We start from the raw sequence: 25,485 nt of genomic DNA, 5'->3' as shown, positions 1-25,485 counted from the left end.
CATCTGTTCATCAGTCACCCTTGGAGTGACTAGTTGCTTTTGAACCTCTTTAGCCACCGTAACTACTTCAATAGGATCTAGGCCTTCTACCACAAGCATTATCTTACGAATTCTATACCCTTTTACCCAATAATTGTGATATGGTACAAATTTAAACTCTGGATCCAAATAAGTGCATGTATATTCTCCCTGATCTTCCCCTGTTACATTGATTAGGACAAGTGTACAGTCGTCTTCAACCCTAAACAACCTTATGTGATTATACAAAATATACTTTCTTTGATCACGAGGCACACTATTAATTTCAGGTCCTGTTAGCACTATTTCTTCACCACGGGCATTTTTCCCAATTAGGGGAATTATTACCATCATTATTCCATTTTCCACATTTACATGGAAGGCGTGCTGAATTCCCTAACGTAGCTTTAATCACAATGTTTACAGGAAATTGAGTTGTAGAAATCATTTGAGGCTCAGCTGTATTTAGACGCAATATCTCTGTGACGTCAGTAACCTTCAGTTTTGAAAAGGTGGATGTCTGCTTTATTTTCTCAATCAGCGGGATAGTTGATATGGTAGTTGACAGTTTTCCTACTTCAACAACCAGGGGTTTTACAATTCTAGTTTCATTTAGTACCACTAAAGTCACAATACTGTTTCTTTAACCTAACCCCGATTGAACACTATGCTCTCCCATATTTACTAATTTTGGGTCATAATATGTACACTTATAGTCACCTTGATCTTCAATCTGAGATCTACGTAAATAAAGACTACAGTCTCCCTCAATCTTTGACCTTCTTCGGGTTGGCCTTGGACTCCTTGGTCCAACTGGGTCTGTGAATTTTCCTGTAGAGGCATCACAGCCCTCTGGAGTCTTTGACTCATGCTCCTGAAAAATAGACTCTGTTGTTTCTGGGACATGTTGTAAATCAATGTCACCAAATCGTCTTTCTTGCTCATGGACTGACAAGTCATCCCTGACATCATCAAAAGTGTAATCAAAATCATCATGTATAGCCCCAACATGGTCAATCCCTTCTTCCGGATCGTGACCTTGGGGGTCTGCACGAACCTCTGCTGCTTCCGCAGCTTCTGTTGGCTCTCTTGCGCTTTCAACATCTCGGTTCTGTAATCGTGGAACCTCTTCTGTTGGCGCTTTAACACAATGTGATAAATGATACCAGGTAGGAGACCCTTTAACCTGGACCGCAGTTCCCGTACTGCGGACTACTTCAAATGGTCCTTCACGGCGTTCATTAAACCACTTCCTCCTAAACACCTTCACGAATACCTTGTCTCCAGGTTGCACTGCATTCGTCTTTTGCTCATCGAGTCTCTCTTGCACCTCCTCTCGTTTTTGTCTATCAGAGACATATGTGTATATTCTCTTATGTAAAGCAGCCATGTAATTAACATACACTCGCATTTCATCTTCTAAAAGGGCTAAACTTGGACCCTTGCCACTTGTACGCAAACAAGGTGTCGGCATCCGTCTGCCCATTGCCAACTCATGGGGTGTCATGCGCAAATCACGGAGCCCACTTGAACAACACACCATTAACGCCAGTGGAAGCCAATTCAAACCTGTGTGTTGGCAGATTTTAACAATGCGGTTTTTTAAAACACCATTCATTTTTTCACAAGCACCTTGGCTTTGCGGATGATAAACAGCTCCTAAACGTTGTTTAATTCCCAATTTTTGCAGAATTAGTCTTACTGTTTTATTCACAAACTCTTTCCCATTATCTGAGGATATGCGATCTGGGAGTCCCCACCTGCTTATAACCTCACAACACAAAAACTTGAAAACTTGGCAGCAGACTGAGCATCTTTCCGCTTGGTTGGACAGGCCTCAACCCATCTTGAAAATCTATCCACAACAACTAACATATAGGACTTATTGGCGTCCTAACATTGTTTTTTTAGACAAATAGTACACCTGCTTATGACATAATCAATCTGCTCATGCAAATACAGTACCCAAAAACCATATTCTTTCTTAATCTTTCTCCTAACTCCCCCCTTGCACCATGGGCTAACCCATGTGCTTTCTAAATCATCAGACCTAGCAGGTCTAACAATTTCCTTCACTGAGCATTCACTTATCTCTCTACTTCCTGAACCTTCACTATTCTACCTTACAATTCCTTCAACATAAATCTAACTCCTTGACCTTTCCTGTAAACAACAGAAAAGTCCTCTCCAACCTCAACATCCATCTATACTCCTCTGAAATCTCCTCTGTTCTGTAACATCCACAAGCAAAGTGAGCTGTCCACAATTATGACACACTCCTGAAGACTGTTGGAAATTTCCTCCTCTGCCTCTTTCTAAACTTCCTATCTGTGGTTGGTCAAAAACTGACTGTGGAAAAGGTGCATTGGGGATCATGGATAACAGCTGAGATAGCTGATACTAGATCTGGTCATGCTGCAGCTGTGGTGGTAATTGATTTGGTTGATGCTGACTTTGCATAACCACAGCTTGTTTCATCTCCTTCTTATTATCAACCAGCTGTAGTTGGTTAAGTTTTCTAAGAGTCTCCTGGTCCTGTTTCTTCTGGACTGGTAGATTCACTTATGTTCACAAGGCATCTATTTATAGACCTCTCAATCTCTCTTAAAATCCTGCATCCATCATCTTCCACCCCTGCATCGGCTGCTAGCTGGTGAAGATATGTAGGACCTTCTCTCTCTGAGTCTCCATCACTATCACTCTCATCTGTGACGTGATAGTTGCCCTCCTGTCTAATCACTGGGAGCTGAGGATAAACATCAGTAAACTTCACTTCCTTCTCATAAGGCGGGCGCTTCTTTACTAAGGCAGTATGTGAGAAGGGTGTGTTAACCTTCTCCATTAACTTTCCTGCTTCCTTATTATTTTTCTTTATTGCTTGCATACTTCTGTTCCTTTTTTCTCTTGCAGCTTCTAACAATTTCTCTCCCTCATTTTCAAACAACTGCAGAATGCCAAGTTCAGTTTGTCTTTTCTCCATACGTCTATTTCCCCTTTTTGCCTTTCATCTGATTTACCTTATATGTAGACACAAGTACCTGTATTGTTTTGATCACATCCGGATTCAAAGTCCCCTCCACTGGCCAAGGCTGGTCAATGTCAGACCAACGCTTACTCCATTTTTCTTGATATTTTTGGAATATCTTTAACAAGAGGATTAGTCTTCTGTACTACATCAACAGAAGTGATTGATTTTGTAATTTTGGTGTCCATCTTTTACATTACAATGACCCTCTTAGTTCCTCGTATTGTAAGTCAAACTATTTAGTCAAACTATTTAGAAAGTACTGTTACCACACTTGAAAGTGAATGAATTTGCCAACCCCAAAGGAGACCAAAGCCTTCTTACTATGAAAGCAAAAGCACTTCTTTATCACCTAATGCATCTAATCACACTTATTTATCTTAAAATTATGGAAATAATGTCAATGTTCCATCTCAAAATAGCCCAGGTCAAGCTAGACCATACTCAAACAATGAAACCAGCATTCACAGCACTCAACTGCATTTGAATCAAATCAACTTTTCCATAAATGATCAATCAAATCAAAAATACTCCATTATTGACCAAATGCTTCAATTAGTCAGTCTGTTGCCAAGAATTCCTCCTATATAATTGTAATGTGATACATAGAAGAAACAATGTAAGCCTCTATGCGAAAACAGACTAAACATGTATCAAAGATGTTGACTATAAAAAATGTGTACACAGATAAAAAAGTTCAGGTGTTTGCTGAAAGAGTTTGTGGATAAAACCGCACTGGCCTTGATCAAGCTGGATTCAGGATCCCTACATGCTGTCATCCGCAAGCTTCCAGTGTTTGTGAAGTACTGCCAGATCTCTCCTCATCTGCCTTTTTGACTGATCCAGTTCAGACACAATCCATCTCCTCCAGTTCTCACACAACAAACAGAGAAGACAAAAGAAACAAAACAAAAGTTGAGTGTCTAAGGGTCACTCTGAATTCATATACACAATGCAATAACAATTCAGTGAAATATGCACACATTATCTCTAATCTTTATCTATTTTTTTTTTTAATCTATTGCAAAGGCTGTCTCCCTACTGGGGGTGTGTTTTCCTTCCCTCTGTGTCCCACAGAGAGAAGAGAGAGGAGGAAGGGCTCTCTCTCCACTCCTCTTCAAAAGGAGTAATCTAATTGGCTTTCTATGTGAGGCAACGCCTCTTGGACCCACCTCCTAATTTCTCAAGAGCTTCCAGTCTAGCCTGGCTGTCAAAGGGTTAACATCGTCTCCAAACCCTATGGTCCAAACCTAGTGCATTTAATGCACAGACAGGCACATCTCACCCGTGGGTGCTGTGACACCCCTACTTTCACTAAAATGTACACTTTTACTAGTGGAGTCATTAAAAGAAAACTTATCACTCAAGTAAGATTTATTAAGTGACAACTAAGCCAATCATATCTATTTGATTACAGTTGAAGCACAGTAAGGTTACATTTGCATTTAATCCTCCTGTCACTCATCACTGAGTCAGAGCTCAGAGCTCACACATGGAAACATGTTGCATGTAGCATCCTTCTGAAAGAGAGTAAGTCACCCAAACAGAGGTTTTTAAGATAAATCCACCTCACAAAACAGCATAAGTGTAACATTTTCTCCTCTTGGTTGTTATTTTAGCTGTATGTATTTACTCCCATAACTTTACAATGTAGCAGAAGTCCCCTTTGCAGTTTTTCTAAATAAAAGCACATTTTATGTGAAGACCGGAAATAAAGAGACTAAGGCGTAAGGCAATAAGAAAGGCAAAATAACGGCATCACAAAGAATCGTTTTGAATCTGGTTTCTAGACATCTTCACCTATTTTAAACCAAACTATATGTTCTTTTGAACAGACAAAATCCACAGTATAATGTGGTCACACACATACGCTCCAACAGACAGAAAGAGAAGTTCACACTCCAATCAGCCGGCAGTTCTAAACTTTATCAGGAATTTTTCTGTTCTTTTCTCTAATCTTGCTACCTGAATGGGTACCGACTATCCTCGCTGGTCTCTCCACTTCTGTTAAAAACAGATACTATATACACTTATGCTATGTATAAACGTCCTTTATTAGGCTCATGTGTATTTATCAGATTAAACAAACATCCTCTGAGGGGCTCATAGATTTTTATCAAATTTAATATATAAAGTCCCCTGAAACAAAGGGCTCATAGGTTTTTAACACTGATGAAGATCAGATAAGTAAAAGTCCTCTGAAACAAAGGCTCATATTTTTTATCACTGATGAAGCAAAAATGTCCCCTCTTATACGTTACTAAATCGCCTTTTAACCAATCACCTGCTACATATGCCTATTTATTAATACATCTATTCTATTTATCAATCACACATATACAAGAACATTTCCGGATCAAATACACATCTTCACACCACACAGACCTCTCAAAACCCATCCAAATCACAACACAAGAGACAAGACACAGACAGAGACAGAGCCGTTCAACAGCCACACACACTTCAGTTCAGATTTTGAAGTCGACTCATTTATAATTTTCCTCTATCAAATTTTTACTTTGGCCAAACTTTTAACAAATTGTCTTTTAACAAATTACTTCACACTGCATGCTTCAATGCACACTTTTTCCTTTACTTAGCGCTTTTTCCCCACTTTTCTCAAAACTCTTATCTTTATTCCTTATCTTCACTTTTCATCTTTTTACTTCTCATCTTTACACTTCTTATCTTTATTTCCTCTCTTTTATTTCTTCTCTTTTATTTACCTACATTATACGTTTAGAATTTATCCAAATACCCTGGCCAGGGATCCCCTTTGTTTTATTTTTACTCAAATTTGACTACTTCTTAAAGCCAACTTTCACTTCAGTGTCTAATTTACACATGACTTACTGTTAAGAGGATACGGGCCCTGTCCTTGTTAAACTTGCATAGTTTTTTAGCTAACTGGTCTTGTTACTAGTTGCGCTTATGCTATCATTACCTTTCAACTTTATTCATCTCTTCTTCTCTTATTTATCTCTTCTTTATTTTATTCCCCTTTATCTATATACTTTTTAACTCAATAAACCCCAATTTAGACAGAGAATTACTCCAACATCAACACATCATTGCACTTCAGTTCTTTGACAGTGCGGCCAAAATTGCCGATAGACGACAGAAACAGCTCCGCAATATATGCAGAAAAAAAAGAAAGAAACACTTACGAAGTGATGGAAATAATGAACAAGCTGTGGTCCCCTGCAGAAGGCCCCAACTGATCCTGTTCCGTGACGCCAAAATTGATGTGGATTTCCTTGTTGTTGACATGTTTGATGATGAAGAAATTCTCCGTTGACACTGACTTGCTTACATAATGATCATTCTATTGACAAACAAGTTACAGCATCGCCAGGCTCGCCATGGTTCGACCTGGGAGAGACACAGCCAAAAGTGATCTCTCCCCTTACACACAGAAACTCTGGTATTTATGGACACACCTCACAGGAGAACAACATAGGGACATCTGTTTGTTTTCAGGACACCCCTCTTCATACAACTGCAGGGGTTTCTGTCTTAGTCATATGTATGTCATATGTATGTCATAAACTCAAAGGACAACACAGGTCACAGATACAATCTCTTGTCCAGAAGTCCCTGGGCAACTCTCTGGATACAGGGGCCCCATTGTATACATTCCACTGAGAGGGCTCCTAAATCTCCTTCAGATACTCCTGATGCGCCCATTGTAAACTTATATTACCTCTGTCCTGGTTACATCAGACACTTCAGTAACCATAGAGTCTACCATCTGAGTCCAATAACTGACCTACAAGTGTGATGTTATTTTCAACCAGTTTTCAAAAAACAGGGATTCATTTTTGTAGAGAATATCCTTATTGTTCCAGATGTAATATCTGTGTGGAGAGAAGTTATGTTTCAAGATGAGAGACCAAGTCAAGAGTATCTGTTTATGGAAGTTGGATAGTTTGATCAGGATTTTACTGATATTATAGTTGCACAGTAATAAAATTCCAGGCCACCAACTTTAGAAAAAACATAATTAGGAATCATATTCCATAGAGATGTTGGGTTATTTAAAAAGGTCTCAGCCTGTTCACTTTGAATGTTAAGAGCTGTGAAGTCTAAAAAGTTCAAGCCCCCACATTGACTCCTGTTTATTGTCATGTTCTTTTTAACATAATGTATTTTGTTTTTCCACAGAAAGTTAAACAACCTATAATCAAATCTGTTGGTTACATTTCAGTCAACATCCAAAGATAGAGCCGGATTAGTGAGTCTGGAAATGCCCTCAGCTTTTGAGAGAAAGGTCCTTCGTCTCAGAGATAAATCTCTTTGTAAACAAGAGTTTTATCAACGATGGGATTCAAATTTAAGGTGCACCTTATATTTTGCTCCTTGGTGATAACTACTCTCAGGTATGTGACCTGGTGATTTACTGGATTATTACAAATATGGGGAACATTACAATCTTTAACAGCCATAAGTTCAAATGTTTAACATTTATGTTGAGACCTGAGACCTTTGAAAAGTTATTAATCAGCTTTATAGAGAGCTGCACACTGAGCATGTGCAGGAGCTGTGTCATGACCTGCACACTGAGCATGTGCAGGAGCTGTGTAATGATCTGCACACTGAGCATGTGCAGGAGCTGTGTCATGACCTGCACACTGAGCATGTGCAGGAGTTAAAAAAAGAACGTAAAATCCTAAATATAAGTTGCACCAGTATAAGACGCGCTGTGTTTTTGAAGGTCTCTCAGAGAGAAAATAAAGTTTACACTGTCTTCCTGCGTTACAGTTTTTATTGTGTTCAGCGAAGTCCAAAACCTGCAGTTACTGTTCAGCTCTGTCACCCTTTTAGTCTGTTTTCTCTTTGTGGAGTCTGCTCTCCTACCAGCTACAGTACGGTAGTCGAGCTCTCAGCCTGCAGGGAAAGTTGTGAAGCAGAGACTCCTAGCTTGTGAGCTCTCTGCCCGACTCCGCTTGTTTCTCTTTAACTTTAATAAAGGACTCTTTCAATCAAAAGAGCGTTCAACAAGGTTTATTTATGGAACAATATCCCACAGTTTTCTGTAAATTCATTATTTTGACCTCTTGAGGGAAACATTTTGAAAAAGTAACGCAGCCAGACTGGTCTGTGTCGCTGTCTTTCCCAGAACAGCGTGCACTCAGCTCTTAATACACTGAGGGCCTGATTTACTAAGGTCCCAAGTAAAGAGTACTAAACTGTGTGTTCAGTCCAAAAAAATTGCACGTTTGGTGAGTGTGTGATTTTCGGGTGATCGACTCAGAAAGTTTGCGTGAATGACACCAGGTGCAAACCTTGTGGAGGCGGTACTATTTAAGTTAGGCTTTTGTGTGTTCTACTGGTTTACGTCACGGAGAGTTTGGACGGAAAGCAGGACGATTGCAAGCGCAAAATAGGTATCAGTGGAAGAGGTAAATGAAGGTACAGTAATTTTGAGTTATAGCAGATAAAACTGAATATTTCAAAAATAAAATTTGGTTTATAAGAAATCCTGGGCATTAAACAGGGCCTCTCTTTTCTTCATCTTTTGAAGATGAATTGTCATACATTGTGCAGGAGGTGTGAGCTGTGTCCTCTGTGGCGCTCAGGCGCGACACTCGGCACATTGTTGAGCACCAGACAGCTGGCCAGCGCTGTGTCTGATCGGACAGAAAGGCTCTGGAAAGAGGTATCGAAGACGGGGGTACAAGCAGTGGTGAGGTCCCCCCATCCAAGCGTAGCAGCAGCGGGCTGTAGAGGGAGGAGACGAGCGCACTATGGAGAGGAACGCACGAGCTGGGGGAGAGACGCACAGCCCGAGAAAAAAGAAATCCCAAGTTTAAAATAAAATGTTGGTGAGAAGAGGGAAACAGGAAGAAATAAATGTCAATGTTGAAATTCTTTAGAATGCAGAGGCTGTGGATGTTCAGTTTTGTTTAAATAGGCAACAATATAGTTTAATCATGGTGTTTCCTGCTGTCATTCCAAACATATTAACATGTGTGGAGAATAACGTGATCTGTATGCCTTCTTTGATTGAGCCTATGTCTCCTCCTAACTTCAATAACAGCAGTCTGTTGTGTGTAACACTGGTCTCCTGGGTTAGCACGTTCTTTTCAAAGGTGTTAAATTCAGACACCGTCACAATCACCTCAGTTTTTGTCAGGCTTGGTAAATCACAATGTGTGTACTAACTTAACTTATTTGCATTTTCTCCTTTCTAGGGCAGAAACGCCCCATATTGAATATTCATTAAGTCAAACGTACTAAATGGACAATGCGTGTTTTGCTCATATGAAAGATTCAGTCCTCACAGCGCTCCATTAGTAGATCAGTTAACACATTTTTTGCGGGTGGTATCAAGTTTGCACACGTTTTAAGACACACAAACCTTTAGTAAATCAGGCCCAATGAATGAGGATGGTTTTTTTATCACGTCCGGTCGCACACAGTGATGGTGACTTCTGTGTCAACATTTTATACTGCTATATTAGTTGCACCTTTGTATAAGACCCAGACAACTTTTAAAATGAAAAAAAAAACAGGTTTTAAAAGTGCATCTTACACCGGATGTTACTGTACTTCAGTAAAAAAAAAAAGATCTCATTGTGTAGTCATGTTAAAAAAATAAAAAAAGACAAACAAAGAGTGGACACAACAGAAAAAATGATTGAAAGAAAACGATCACAGCAGATCTCACTAAACTTCAGGATCAGTTTAAAAGACTTCTTCCTGCAGAATCACAGAGAAGACGACTAGATACACAACCAAAGAGTCAATACTGAAATCATATTATCTTATCTATAAACATATAATACATATATATAATCCTTAGTATGTTGTTATGAGTTCAGTGACTTTCTCTGTATGATCACTGTGTGCAGGTTGATGATTAAAAACAAGAAAATCAACACATTATGGTGTTCAGGACTCTTTTTTTAGCTTTACAGTTTGGTGATTAAAAAAAGTTCTCTTACTGTGGATCTGAGGGTCCTGGTTCATTACTGAAGTTTAGAGGACGATGTTTAGACAGGTCACTCTTCATAGAGAGACAGCTGGACAGAGGAGACTCTGCTCTGTTCTCCTCTTTGTCTCCTCGATCACTCATCTTCTGATCTCCAGATTGATCAGAGGACAATAAAAGACTTTCATGCAGGTAAAACAACCTGAGGACAAAATAACAAACAGGTGAGACACAAGCAGGAAAAATGTGAAAGACAGAAATGGTCAAGTGTCCACATCTCATTACCTGATGTGATCCTTCATTTGATTTTCTCTTCCTTCCTGTCTGCCTAAGTACCTGATGCAGCACCTCAGTGCACTTTGTTTTGATCCTAACATGATTTGTCCGTCTGATCTGCCCTGAATAATGCCAATAACAAGACATTGAGTCTTAAACTTTAAACATTAAACTAACATGTTAGTATTTAACAGCAACCATGACCTTTAGGACATTTGTACAACTAGAAGTGTATAAAACAGGGTTGGAAATCAGCACTCGTCACATACGGGTGTCTTTTTGCAGTGGCGGGTGAATTTGCTCAACCTACCGACCACAGTGGCAGAGCGAGGGTCACAATGGTGCTCTATATGCTGGAATGGCTTTGCTTGGTGTAACATGATTAACAGAGCACAGACTAGCATCTCTTTAACAGCGGGTCAACCAGCTTCAGGTGTGTTTAAACTGACGCCTCGCTGTCTGAAGTCCAACATGATAAAAAGAAGCGCGCTGTGGCGTTGATTTGGGCTCAAAGGAGCAGCTGTAAATACTATAACTTCAGACATTTGTCTTGGGCTCAAAGTGCTGCACACATTCAGCGGCCTCACAGTAGAATCCATAAAAACAATAGAAAAACACATCGACATGTCAACAGAAAAGTACAGACCCATGTATAAAACACAACATATATTGCACATTACCCATATAGAGAAAAAGATATCAAAATATAAAAGCATGTAAGAACATCATGACGCCATGATGTTTCTGCTGTAAATGTCCAATGATGAAATGGTGAAACAGACAGTGGCTTATCTTAGAATTTATTGGGCCGAGGTCAGACAACAGCAACAGAACACAAATGGCTGACAAACTTTTCATGTTAACGGTCCTGTTATATTCTGTTAGCTGGTACAGCCTACAAATTCTTTTACCATTTGGGAAGACCTCTAAAAGGCTAGAGAGGTGACATTACCTTCACTTGAAACTGTCAGATATCTACATTCAAGTCATTTAAGCTCACAACATACACTCGGCTCCTCTCCAAAAATAGATCTGCTGCTATGAGAGTCTTACACAAACTGTTACATCCACACAGACCTAAACCAATGACCCTTAGATGGTCGACAGATTTAAAATGATATATCCACAAAATGATTCAAGTGAATGATTATGTGAAAATAAATACTAACAGGCACAACCCGTACAGCAGGCTTAGATTTAAAGTGAACAGAGATTACAGTACCACGCTGACATCCAGCTGAAATACAAAACTAATGTAGTTCAGCTTCCTGGGCGCTAAAACGCCCTCGGTGTCAGCTGTTTTTAGTCACTGCACTCAAACGCTATCAGTTGAAAGACGTTCAACTTTGAGAACAACGCCACGCTGATCAATGTCACTTCTCCCTCACCGACCAATCAAACTCAAGAAGGGGCGGGACTTCTGATATCAGATTTGTCAATAAGAAAGCGATGGCGGAGGAGACGCTGGTCTGACTCGTCTTCTGGAGGGAACAGTTTGCAGGTGTAGAGCTGCTGCTGACATCAGGACATGACTCCTTTACATCGTCCTCATGTTTTCTTGGTGATATTTATTTGATTTAAAGAAAATATGAAACACATGGAGCTAAAACACACCTTACGGACATTACAGAGGGAAGCACAAGTTCACTTTTGTAATCTAGTAACAAGGAGCGCTGGTGAGAAGCGCTCTGAAACAAAGGTTGTGAACACGATATAACACGCATTCTATTTCAAGCTCTTCACACTAAAAGTTCCTGGTTTAAATAGGTTTTATTGTGAAGCAGCTACATTAGAAAATGGGATATTTTTCAACAGAAGCAGATGACTGTAACTCAGATGTTTGAAATACAAACGCAGAGGAAAGGAACCTGACAGATTCAGTTAGAAGCTCCAACGTCCTGAGGAGAAAACACACAGTGACTTAAAAATATCTTTCTAAATGAAACTCAGTTTCCAGCAGAAACCTTTATGACTGTGATGACTCTCCTCATATAAGCTCATATTCTTTTAAAACAATATATCCATTATCTTACCTCTCAGTCCAGGTTTCATTTCAGCTTCATCAGCTACCAGCTAGTGGTGGGCGATATAACGATCTTAGATCGTGAAGGATTTTAACGTGCTGACGATCTGCCAAAGCAGGGAGATCGTATAACCGGGGTTATGTGTTTATTCTCTCATGCTGCAGTTTATGCTGCGACACAGACGCGTCTCCCCCTCCCCCTCTTTTGCTCCGCAGCGGTGAAAACCAAACTTAAAGTAAAGTCCACAAAAACCTCTCCATATCATATTTCCACCGATATATTTCCAAACCGACACGGCGTGAGCAACAGTTAACTTCTCTGCATAGTGTGCACAGTTAAGTTTACATCTCGGAGAGCGAAACCGTTTAAGGAGCCGGAGAGACGTTAACAGTCTGCAGAGAGTCAGACAGAGAGGAGCTCAGACAGACAGTGAGGGGAGATATAACCCCGGTGTTTCAAATGTTGCTGTCGGTGTTTTCTGCTCTCTCTCAGTTTTTAAAAGTTACTTATCAAGCTTCTCCACCTGAAGCTCACCTGTTGTGATAACTGAACCTATAGGGATTACACTAAACGACGTTACAAAGCAGCAGGCAGGTGAGAGTGAGTAACCATGGTGACTGTCTGTCTGTCAATCAACAATGTCCCGCCCCCTCTATGAATTCAACTCTTCTGTCAGTAAAACTTACTTTGATCATGTGTCACAGAATGAACACATTCTGTATTATGTTTGATTATATATAAACTAAACTAAAGTTAGTCCAATGATGTCATAAAAACAACAAAGTCTGCAGAGCCTGTATGAAGCTCCAGCTGGAGGAACTCTGCAGGGCTAAAACAGAACAGAAACTTCAACAACTTGAAGTCTACATGTTTTTAAATGAATGCATCACTGTGTGAAAATGTTCCTGATGAACATAAAAAGAGGACACATAACTAAATCATCATTTCAAAGTGGTGAGGAAAACCTTCAAATTGTTCATAAATATTGATCAAATTGAGGGAAAGACATTTCTGTTGCTGAAGATGTTCTGGGTGAGAGACCTCCAGACCTCCTACAAAGATGTTTTTCAAATAGATTAAACTTGTCTGCTCAGTTTTTGTGCATTTAAAAACATCATACAGGTAAATAAGTTTGGTTGAACTGGTCAGTAACTTACAAATTAGTCTAAAGATCAGTATGAAAAAAATTGTGATAAAATCATGATCATGATTTTTCAAAAAAAAAAACGTGATATGATATTTTTCCCATATCGCCCACCTCTACTTTGAGGACATAGCCCAAAAATAATAAACTAAAACAAATGTTTTTCTGTAAATGAGTGAGACAAACAGCATGTCAGTATTTTATTTAATAGTTGATGGTCTATTTCTTGAATACTATAAGCCTTGATTATTATGTTACACGTCATTACATTGTGCTGCCAGTTAAAATAAAGTGGCAGGTAAGAAATGTAAGACTGGTACCCGCCAAGCACCAAATGCAGGTAGATTATCCGTTTGGCAAGTTCATTTCCAGTGGTGTAGTTGAGGGTATACGCAAGTCAGGTGTATAGGTATACCCACTTATTTTTCAGTCTGCATAGGGTATCCTCACTTCCCTCTGATTCACACCATTTATTGATTGACATCATTCAGCAGTATGCAGCAAGTTTTGTTCCCAGGGTTGGTGAAGGGATGATCCTCCCTACTGCCTAAAAAGTGTAAGACTGGTAGATTTTAGAATCCACCAGTCACAGGGGCACGTAGGTGAAAAAGTTCATCACCAACCGTGGTATAAAACAAAGTCCTTCATGCCTGTAGGGTTAAAACCTTCTCATAAAACAGACCTCATTCAGTCACAACATTTTACTAGGTTGCAGTATTTTGTTGTGACTGCTTGAAGAGGTGGAGAAAATATTTCCTGTTAAATTTAAAAGTGAGTCATTCTCTGGACTTCATTTAACGTGAGAGAAAACCATTAACGCTGACTTTGAGCTCAGACCGCAGGAGTCCTGACAAACAGGAAACAATACGAGAGAAACTCAAGAGTTAGGATTAAAGATCAGCCGAGGACAAAGTCCCAAAACATATCAGTATTTTATAGTATGTATTTTACTTGCCCCTCCCAAAGCTGAGAAAAGAGGAAGTAGTCCACATTCACAGAGCTGATCCTGCTCTGTATGTGATCAGTTTTAAAGTATTACTCAGCATGAACCTGCTTCATTAACTGATGAACCAGAGGATTAAACAGTAAAGTCATAATAATGTTGAATTAAACTCACCCTGTCTCACACGTCTTTGTCCTTCTGCTCTGTCAACTCAAAATGGAGCCTAATCTCTGATCTCACTTTGGTTTCTTGGAAACCCGTATCAGCTCAGAGTTTCTCCTCCCCTTCTTGTTATTTCCTGGAACTGAAACAGTGATGACTTTTGTTAGTTCAGGTTTCTTGGTGATCGTCTCCCTCTGCTGGAATCAAAGTAAAAAGCATTAATCCAAGCTAACTAGGTTTAGCAAACTAAACAAAGTGAGCTGGGATCATCTTCAGCAATAGTTGTGGTTTTCAGACCATTAAAGACTTAGTTAATAACAATCAATGTCCTTCTTTTACCTCTTTGAATCTCATAACTTAGACCCTATGCTGCTTTGTTTTTGGGTTTGATCCCTTTGTTACTATGGCAACAATAATGCTCACTAAATCCCAGGGACAGTTTGGTTTGTGTAGGGAACATCAGCCCCACATGTATAACCAGTGGCAGATTTAGTCATTTGGGGGCCCTCTGCATCTGTTGGGCAAATGTGGTGTTTCTAAACGGATGGGTCTCGACCCAAAAGTGGGTCTCAGAACCTTTTTCAGTTGGAACCGAATGTTATTCACAAGTAAATAACAAATTGGAAAAGGTTGGATAGAATTATTATTTTTATATAAATTCTGCTAGTATAAAGCCCAGTGGTTCAGACCATTCACAACATGAATTCTGATTAAAAAAAAGAACATAAGCAACATTAATAAAATGTCAAACATTATCAAAAGAAGAATAGAAGAAGTTAATCTAAGTGATTTAAACATTTATTTTGGCAAACATAATTTTATATTATTATCACATAAAGACTCAAATTCTACAGACACATTAAACCAAATGTTAACAAGTTTAGAACGACTAACAGATAAAAGTGAAACACATCCAGCAACAATCAGAGTTTTTAAACACACTTAAAATCTCAGAAGCACATTGTCGTCAATGACCGTGTTTAACGCACTATCGCTCTTATAGGACCAGCTCGCTGCCCTTTTCTTGTTAAAACCATTTAGCGGTTATGTGTAATGAATGAACAGGTGAAAAGTGCGCGGAAAGTCAGGCGGGTTAGTAGACCGACGGGAATGCAGTGATTTCACTCAGTCCGCCATCTTTACTGAAGACGCCGGTGTTTCGGTTTGAAGTGTGACCAATAAGAGGCGTCTTTCATTCAGCGCTCTGTGTGGTTATCTTTGTTTAGTTTTACATTAAATATATATCCAATAAGTATATTTTATCTTCCGTGTCTGATATCTGTTAACAACCACACATGCATATATAATATTTACAGTCTATGGATACTACTCGCTGCAGGACCCCTCTTGTTTATGTTGATGAGCTCAAGAGCACCAGTCAGAGTCGTAATAAAAGTGCTTCTACAGAGTTTTAAGTAAAAGTACAAAAAGTGACAAAGGTGAGACATTTGTCAGTTTGAGTCTATTACAAAGGTGTTTCCTGGTTTGTTTATAGATTAATGTGCTAGGCCCGAAGAACCTCAGAGAGACTTTTTCTAGTGATTTGACTGTCCTTAGTGACATCAGCCTGGCATCTAGCTCCACTGTTAGGAATCTAGGAGTTCTATTTGATCAAGATATGTCCTTTAGCTCTCACATCAGGCAAATTTCAAGAACAGCCTATTTTCACCTTCGTAATATATCCAAGATCAGGAATATCCTGTCGCAAAATGATGCAGAAAAACTAGTTCATGCATTTGTTACCTCCAGATTGGATTATTGTAACTCTCTTTTGTCAGGGTGCTCTGGTAAGTCTCTAAAGACTCTTCAACTGGTCCAGAACGCTGCAGCTCATGTACTGACTAGAACTAGGAGAAGGGACCACATTACTCCTGTGTTGGCTTCTCTGCACTGGCTCCCTATACAGTCTAGAATAGAATTCAAGATCCTTCTTCTCACTTACAAAGCTCTAAATGGCCAGGCACCATCTTATCTTAAGGAGCTACTAGTGCCGTACTGCCCCTCAAGAACATTACGGTCCCAGAGTGCAGGCCTACTGGTGGTACCTACAGTCTGTAAGTGTACTATGGGAGGTAAAGCCTTCAGTTATCAGGCTCCTCTCCTCTGGAATCGTCTTTCAGCGGGGATAAATCTTATAGTTAGGGCTGGTGCTGGTGTAGACCAGCTCTTAGTTATGCTGCTATAGGCTTAGACTACTGGGGGAACTGGCACCTTGAGCTCCTCTCTCTCTCTCTCTCTCTCTCTCTCTCTCTCTCTCTCTGTATATACAGTACATCATATTACTGCATGTATCTATCTGTTAAGCTCAGTCACTAACCACCTACTTTCCTGGGAACTCTTGAGCTCTCTTAGGCTCCTGAAGATCGTTGGTTGACGGCCCGCCAGAACAGATTTCTGCCTTTTAATAAGACAGTTTTTTCTTACCACTGTAACTTTTGCTGCTTTGCTAAAGTGTTCATGATGGATAGGCCGGGTCTTTGTAACATAACAATAAGTAAGGTCTTTTACCTGCTCTTTGTAACATAACAATGAGTAAGGTCTTTTACCTGCTTTTTGTAACATAACAATGAGTAAGGTCTTTTACCTGCTTTTTGTAACATAACAATAAGTAAGGTCTTTTACCTGCTTTTTGTAACATAACAATGAGTAAGGTCTTTTTACCTGCTCTTTTGTAGTGTTAACAGACAATGAGTAAGGTCTTTTACCTGCTTTTTCCTGTGTCTTGAGATAACACTTGTTATGAGTTAACGCTATACAAATAAAAATTGATTGACTGATTGATGATTACTGAAGCACCATGACTCTTGTTACTTTATTTGTAAAGGAGGAATAGTGACCATTTACCACATTACTAAATAACAGTATCACCTTTTTAAATGCTTTCTATAGTCTGATGTTGTTTATTGGTGATTACAGTTGATTGATCAGTTAATATTATCAGGAAAATGGAGGAACTACAGCATGTTGGGGCTCTTCAGGCAGCTGGTCATGAGGTTACAGACTTTGGAGGAATAACGGAATTTTTAAAATTCATTACATGCATATATCTTTGAATAAATAAAAGATAGGAAGAAGATGAGGGTGTGTGAAGGAGATCCAGCAGAAGTTCAAACTCCTGACTGAAATTCCTCTCTGACAAATAAAAGTATTCCAGTAAAGTCAAAGTAGGCCTATCTGTACTGAAGCTCCATGAAGGAGACTAATCAGACCTTTAAAGACTTTAACACTAACATGTGATCCATGTCACAGCTGTTTTATAGAAATATGATTATTATCTTTGCATGAAGTTTCAGATTTCAACTCCATCACCGCCAACACCAGAACATTTGGAACAATCAGCAGAATCCAAACATTTGTACTCTTGTTTCAAATTATCCAATTTGTTTTTTATTGATCTTATCTGTAAGTTTTATTTCCCAACAGCAAGACTTAAATGTTTGGTAAACCTCTCGGGGGCTCAACGTCAAAACTGAGAAACATCCTGTTTAGTTGGTCAATCTATGTCATATTTACTTATATTCTGACTCATTATAGACTAAATAATATCCTTACAACAGAAGACAGGTCTCAGTATGCTTGAATATAATCTATAAATAATATTAAACATTTGAATATTTCTTGAAGACGATTCAGAGCAGGACATGAACGTCCTCACTGATTATTATTATGTCCCTGAACGCAGCAGTCAGAGCCACCTACATGTGAAAACGTTGAGTAGTAATAATACATTACAGTTCCTGTTTTCAGTCTGCTCACTTGTCTGAAAAATAAAACTGATGGCGCCACCTGCTGGACAAAGATTCAAAGCTTGATCCAAACAGCAGCCGAGCTCTTATCCAGCTGCTTCAAAGTGAGCAGCCTGATGACTCTGCTGGAGCCAGATTCACACGTAGCCCCGGCCGGGTCACACTCCTGTTCAGGTTTGATCTCTAAAGAGAGAGAAACTGTTCTGTAAGGCATTCCGATATAAACTACTGTAGGGTAGAGGTCACCGAGGGGCGGGCTGGAACAAAGAAAGATCAGTTGTAGTCTGTCTGTTGATGTCTCAGTATTTTTGCTGTCTTTCTTTTCTTATTGTATTTTGTCGTTGCTGTCCTGACCTTGTCTGTTTGTTTTTTCTGTGCCTTATTTGTCATGTATATGTCACCAGTTTGTCACGCTATTGCACCTCATTAAATGAATGAATGAATAAAAACCATTCCTGAGATAATCCACTGCTGGTACGGAGGTGCTCTCTGCCTCCTGTGTGTGAACAAAGAGTGTGTGTGTGTTTGAAGATACAAGTATATCCATCTCACATAGAACTGTGTTTGTCTTTGATTGAAATGGGGGCGGCAGTTGCGGTAGAGGGTCGCCGGTTCAAGTCCCTGGCCTGGTAGCTGGAGAGGTGCCAGTCCACTTCCTGAGCACTGCCCTTGAGCAAGGCACTGAACCCCAAAACTGCTCTGGAGCGCTCGCTGTGGGCCGCCCCCTCACTCTGAGACCTCTCCATTAATGCATGTCCACAGGATCCTGTTTGTTCATGTGTGTGTTCATGTTTATTAAACAGAGTGATTCATAAAGGATCAATTCAAAATGAAAAATGAAACACACATTGTGAGTGTGTGTAGTTGTCAAACTGAAAGCAGACATCACAGCCGTTTTTACATCTGCACTCCTGAAAACATGGAAATCATTTGAGGAGGACTGCTCCTGACTGCAGACGCAGCACTGAGGGAATGCTACTTTCAACATCAGGCTACTTTTAGAAAATGACCAACCCTGCCTTTAAGCGTGATATTGATTTGAGGTCATATCGCCCCGCCCTGCTAACCAGGCTACCGGAGCAGCAGCAGCACGGCGCCATGCTTCCTCTCCTGAACACAGACAGAAGAGAGGGAGTTGTTTTGATACAGCTGATCATTCAAATATCTAAAAGAAGTGATCATTCAGATTGGGAAATGTACCAACCTTCCTTGTTTGTGTGACTTTCAAATAAAACACAGTCCTCTCAACCTCACACAGTCCATGTTTTCTTGAAGAATAATTCTCTCAGGTGTTCAGAGTTCAGGTGTGTAGCTCCAGACGCCGCTGCAGCTCAGGCCGTAGTTCTCCTCTCTCACACTGTCGGGCAGCTCAAACTGAGCCAGCGGCCTCAGGAGGCGTCGGATGGCGTGCTCCTCAAACTGAGCTCTTCCTGGATCTCCGATCAGGACTTTGGTGCCGTGGGTCTCTATGCAGCGGTTCAACCAGCTGTGCAGGCTGGTGGCGAGGGACTGGTCGTAGAACATGTCGCCCAGCAGGATCAGGTGGAAGGCGGCGGGCGGTGAACCGATGATGTTGTGGGTGAGACACACAGGAGGCTGCAGGCCGTTCAGCTCACTGTTCATGTGCGTCGCCACGGCTGCCACTGGAACACAAACAGGCGGGTTAACACGTCACAGGGTTAGGCTTCAAGGAATCATGGTGTTCATGTGTTTCTTTTAATCACAGCAGTCTATATACAGGGTTCACACTCTTTTCCAGGGATCATTTTCCAGGACTTTTCCAGGACATTTTCAGCCATGATGGAGCTGGTATGACAGTCCGTGATCGTGCCACGCCAATATTAAGTGTAGTCTTTAACAAGGTTAATCACACCCACTGTGAGCTACCGCTTCAACGGTTAAACATTTAATATCATGTTAAGGTCCATTTTTTACACTTAACAACGCAGTATTATATTTGAAGAGACAATGCTAGCAAACAAGAAACTTTCAATGGATTCTTGTTCCTCGTGTCCCTGGCTGTACCCCTGAGAAGTTTCAGCAGATTTTACTGGAGACTTTTTTAAATGATTAAAGTTGAATTCTGGTCAAATTGCATAGAGACGCTGATATTTTAGAACATTTTAATTCATTTTTCTAAAAAACAAGAAACTTTCAATGGAAAGGTCTTCTGGTTTCTGTTTGTAGTTCATTTAAAGTCCCCATGATACTGACAGCAGGCAGAACATTATCTGCACTGAGGACCACCTCCCACAGACGGGATTCTGACAATGATTTGTTTGTCTTAAGAACCAGATACATGCAGTAAAAAAGTCTGTTCTAGATAAAAACTCATTTACAGCCACAGATCTGCTCGACTCTGTCACAAAAGCTGATGATTGTTAGATTCCCTGCATTCCTGAAACGCATCACAAACGATCGACCCGGCCTCCATGGAGGACAGACCTGACAAAGCTTCACTTTTCATTTCTTACAGATCTGCACAAGGATGCAGCCTCTAGTGGACACTCGAGGAACTGCAGGATTTTACACCTCAGCATCGGCTTCATTTTTAAAGACCGGAGGTTTCTGCTTAGTTTGACAAAGTGCAGTCTGAAAGCAAACCGAACCAAATGAAAAATGCAGCAATGTTGCAGCTCAATGATAAATGGATTGAGCTTGTAAAGCGCTTTTCTGGTCTTCTGAAGACTCAAAGCGCTTTTTACACCGCAGGTCACACCTACACATTCACACCCTGATGGTAGAGACTGCTGAGTAAAGAGACCATCAGAAATAACTAATCCCTTTCATAGACACACATACGCCACTGATGAAGCAGCGAGAGCAATTCAGGGTTCAGCGTCTTGCCCAAGGACACGTCGGAGATCTGGCTGCAGGAGCTCGGGATTGAACCCCCAAACCTTCGGGTTGAGAGACGACCGACTCTACCAACCGAGCCACAGCCGCCCCTGAATCGCCCAAAATTTCATACGTTAAAATGAAATAATGTTGAGCTCCATCACAGCTTTTTGACTTCTTGCGTCAACCATCTGAGACCTCAGCCAACCACACGAGAAAAAAACCTTCCACCCGTTGACGACATACAGCGAATGTTTTAATGTTCCTATCAAAATAAGAGCCTGAAAATGTGTCCATGCTGTGATGTCATGATGTGAGTAAATAACACAGTAGAGTAAGAGATGAATGAATGCTTACTAGGGTCGATGTCGTTAGCCACTACATGAGCGGCACCGCACAGAATGGCGGCGATGGCGGAGGCTCCGCAGCCGCTGCCCAGATCCAGAACGGTCTGACCCCGACACACTGCGGGGTGGTCCAGGAGAAACCTGAACACAGAGACAGAAACAAACAAAACAGCTGTTTAGGTTTGTGAAACCAACGAGACGCCAGAGTCACTTCCTGCTCCGTCCCACAGGTCGGAATCAAACCTACGGTCTCTGCACATTGTGGCCCTCGAGCTAACCACTAGGCCACCCCTTTATCTTAATGTCTTTGTTGCATAATTTCAACGTATTGAAGCGACTGCTCAAACTAATCTTTAAATGACAGTGAGCCTTTGTCCCAGGCGTCTGATGTGTTAGAAGTCCTTCACTAAAAGGTGGCTAAGGTCCTGGACCTCCTGACAACACTAAAGATCTGCACTGAGCAGCCGCTGAAGTCCTGAAGTCAAACACTGGAGCTCAGAGAGTTTAGTGAGAACAATAGAGAAGACGAGGGAACCAGCTGAACAATTGACTCAGGACTTTTGCTTTTATATCGTTATTAAGACGTCTCCTACTGAGCCAAGACACATGCACATTTCAAAAAATAAATCAACCTGTAGTTGGTCCGAACTTCATGGTGTCACGTCCAACACGTCTTTATGACTTCATTCTCGGTTTGGGAGGCGTGGTCTCATTGGACAAATCATCATTATCATCTTATTTCATTAAAACTTCATTAAAGATAGAGTCGGTATCTTTTCAAAATAAAATACAGACTTCTCCTAAAGCTGCTCCATTGTCCCTTCTGGGCCTCCGTACATGTGTGGTGGTGACTGTGTCTGCAGAGACTCTGTCCTCTCACTGGATTTTACTGTTCTGCTTTGTTCTGGTTGACTCAGGATGTTTCTGGGCGGAGCTGGTGTGTTTTGTAGTGTCTCATCTGTATGCATGTACCTTATATTCTCTAATAATCAACATTTATGTCAAGTAGTCATGCTGCATAATCATATGTATCTCAGTAAACTGTATCTTAATAAACTGAAACTGCGCCTCAGGGTAAAAATGCATTTAGCAGAGCACACAGGAAGGAGCCCTCAGGGGAGGGTGAAAGAAAGTTCAGTACAGCAATACAGAAAGGTGAATCCTTAAAGTTACCAATAAAGATGAAGTTGAACAGATCAGATGGTGAAAAGAGGGCGTGAAGAAGCTTGTCCCCACGCCCCTGCAAAGCCATACATACTGTAATCTTTGTCTGTTTTAGTCTCTTCAGTTGAAGGGCTCACTGCTTTATGACTCCATGAATACAGCTTCCTGTGCTCATGTTCTTTGGCCTCCAGGTCCGGTCTCTGAAGAGGACTTTGCAAACTTTAAGGACTACAATTACACCGTGAAGAAAACAGAAAATAGATTCAGAACTTCAAAATGTTGCGGCTTCATTGGGTTCGGATGTAGGTTTAATCTGGGTCCAAATTTGATACAAAAAGTCACTACAGTTTCCTCCAGACAATGACAGCGCACAGGTGAGTGGAGGAGTGGATACAGTTCAGTGATTGGACGAGATTCAAACCGGCGAATATGACGGACGTGGACGTAGCAGCAAAGAAGAGAAAATGTAATCAGAGTGAGGAGAAACACCACAATCATTGTTCATTTTAACTGCATTAAAGTTCATATTTTAACACCATATTTATCGACTTTAAAGGTCACATATTCTGCTAAACCCACTCCCCCATGTTCCTCTAACTCTAACATGTGTCTCTAGTCCGTCTACAAACCTCCCAATGATGAGAAAAGTCCATCCTCTCCGTCTTCTGCCTGCTCCACTTTTCAGAAAATGTGTGCTCAAACAGGCCGTTTGGAGATGTTCCCTTCATGACATCACAAAGGGCAGTAGCCCCTCCCCCAGGTGGGTGACACTCCCACAGCTAGGTGTTTGTTCTGCCCTCTGAGGCCGCGATCACACCGAGACGCGCCGCTGCAGACGCGGGCGCTCATAAATACATTTATTTCGTTTAGATTTCCAAGGTAATTCTAATTAGAGGAAACCATGGACCTAACTTCATATTACTTTACTGGAAATGTATTCAAGAAATGAGCAGCTATTTATCACCTGCTTCTCTGGAAATAGCAGAATATAATTACTCGGTGATCATTTTGTGGTGAATTGTGATTTCATTTCAAATAAATGATTTGATAATTGTCACCTACTTACCATGAAATTTGGGGGTAATTTCAAAGAAATTGGAAAAAACAGTTACTTACCAATTAGGACTTGCTTACAATTAAGATCGGGCATTATTTCAAAGAGGTTACGTGCTAATTTTCACTCAATTGTCATGAAATTCAGGGGTAATTTCAATGAAATCAAAAAAAAGTTTGTCTAATTATCACCTAATTACGACGAAATTTGCGGACCTGTAAAGTGTTACCTAGATTTTTGTACAATTCAAAGTGTACATATCATTTTCCAGTAACTTTGACATTTGTCGTTTGAATGATTTACAACGGGGATGTAAAGCAGCTGTGCACCAACAGCTGTTAGTGACGTCACTACTAAAGAGGTGAAAGGTGAATGAAACAGGTATATTAGAGATCTCACCGTGACAGCGCCTGTCCTCCGGGCCAGTAGATCGCCCAGTACGGGTCCTCGTAGGGCCACAGTTCGGGTCTCTCCGTCCAGAATCTGCAGCTGGGAGTGAACAGCCTCAGTCTGAGCTCCGGGGTGAGGCTCTGCTCTCCGACCACCTCCGTGTTTTCACCGATAAATCTGAGGCTGTGAGACACACACCTCCGTCTGAATGCTGTGAACGACCCTTTAACACACCTGCTCCATGTAGAGGACTTAAAGAGTCCAAACATGACCAGTTAGCCACGGAGCTACTCGTCAGAGCCCTTCTTATGTCTCTGTCACCTTCTGTCGTTTTTTAACATCTTAAAACCCGATAAGAAATGAAAACACACAACTTTCTTCTTCGTTGGCTGGCATCCAAAAAGTTGCATTACTGCCATCTGCTGGATTTAATTATTACTCACATTCCTAAATCCTCCTCAATAAACCTGTTCTCAAGAGAGATTTAAACAAGCATCTTCGTCCTCTCCCTCTCTCCCCACACTCCAAAATACTTTTTACATCTCTTCTTACGAGTCCCTCTCTCTCCATTTCTGACATCATGTTCTGTCTATGTGCTACATACTTTCTACATTTAATAACTACATGTTCAACTGTTTCTGATAGATTGCATATCTCACAAAGACCAGATGAATGTTTTCCAGTGATATGTAGAGAGCTATTTAAATGACTGTGACTGATTCTTAACCTGGACATTACGACCTCCTCTCTTCTGTTGCTCCCTCTGTATTTTACTTTATCTATTTCCCTCTGAATTGAATATAAATGTCTTCCCTTTGTCTGATTGTTCCGATATTGTTGCCATTCCTGTTTGATTTTACTCCATGTGACTCGTTTCCCCTCTGACTGAGATCATTTGATGTTAATATCAATCCTCTCTTTCTTTACAGCTTCCTTTGCCAACCTGTCCACCTTTTCATTTCCTGCTATACCTGAATGTGCTGGAACCCACATGAACATCACATCTGTCCCCTGTTTAACCACCTGGGAATGTGTAAATATGATTTCATATAATACATCTTGACGACTGTGAGATGATCCTGATTGAATACTGTATAAAGCGCTGACTGAATCACTGCATATCAGCACTTTCCTTCCTTTCATTTGCTCAACACATTCTAATGCAACTAAAATGGCGTACAACTCTACTGTGTACACGTTCAGGAAATCTGACGTTCTCTTCATTACTTCAACCTTGAACCTTTTGGGATAAACGCAGCTGATCCTGTTGCATTTGTCATCGGGTCTTTAGATCCATCTGTGAATACTTGTACATGATCTCCATATCTCTGTTCTATGTGTTCATAGAATTCACTCACTAAATCAACATTTCTTTTCCTTTCCTTTATCTTTAGTAACTCCAAGTCTACTTCAGCTGTCT

The 25,485-nt window shown here is 40.6% G+C and overlaps 3 protein-coding genes across 4 annotated transcripts in view; all 3 read right to left on the bottom strand.

Annotated features, from left to right (window-relative positions):
- Nucleotides 1-10,174, bottom strand: part of LOC136179612 (NLR family CARD domain-containing protein 3-like) — a 44,078-nt gene extending 33,904 nt beyond the window's left edge. For both annotated transcript variants that reach the window (XM_065956450.1, XM_065956451.1), the window contains exon 1: nt 9,991-10,174. In XM_065956450.1, the coding sequence (XP_065812522.1) occupies nt 9,991-10,121 (131 nt within the window). In that variant the 5' untranslated portion in view covers nt 10,122-10,174. The remainder of the gene's footprint in view (nt 1-9,990) is intronic.
- The window catches only part of LOC136179609 (NLR family CARD domain-containing protein 3-like), a 265,362-nt gene that overhangs the window by 135,658 nt on the left and 104,219 nt on the right, over nt 1-25,485 (bottom strand). The window lies entirely within an intron of this gene.
- Nucleotides 19,134-24,698, bottom strand: LOC136179737 (electron transfer flavoprotein beta subunit lysine methyltransferase-like). The gene is made up of 3 exons (XM_065957392.1): nt 24,075-24,698; nt 21,468-21,598; nt 19,134-19,915 (listed from the first exon to the last, which is right to left on the bottom strand). Exons 1-3 carry the CDS (start codon nt 24,332-24,334, stop codon nt 19,566-19,568), a joined length of 741 nt encoding a protein of 246 aa, XP_065813464.1. The 5' UTR covers nt 24,335-24,698; the 3' UTR covers nt 19,134-19,565.

This window comes from Labrus bergylta, chromosome 7 (assembly GCF_963930695.1).
Source record: "Labrus bergylta chromosome 7, fLabBer1.1, whole genome shotgun sequence".
NCBI classification, from domain to species: domain Eukaryota; kingdom Metazoa; phylum Chordata; class Actinopteri; order Labriformes; family Labridae; genus Labrus; species Labrus bergylta.
The sequence above is the reverse complement of the archived record's forward strand: the minus strand, read 5'-3'. Positions and strand labels throughout refer to the sequence as shown.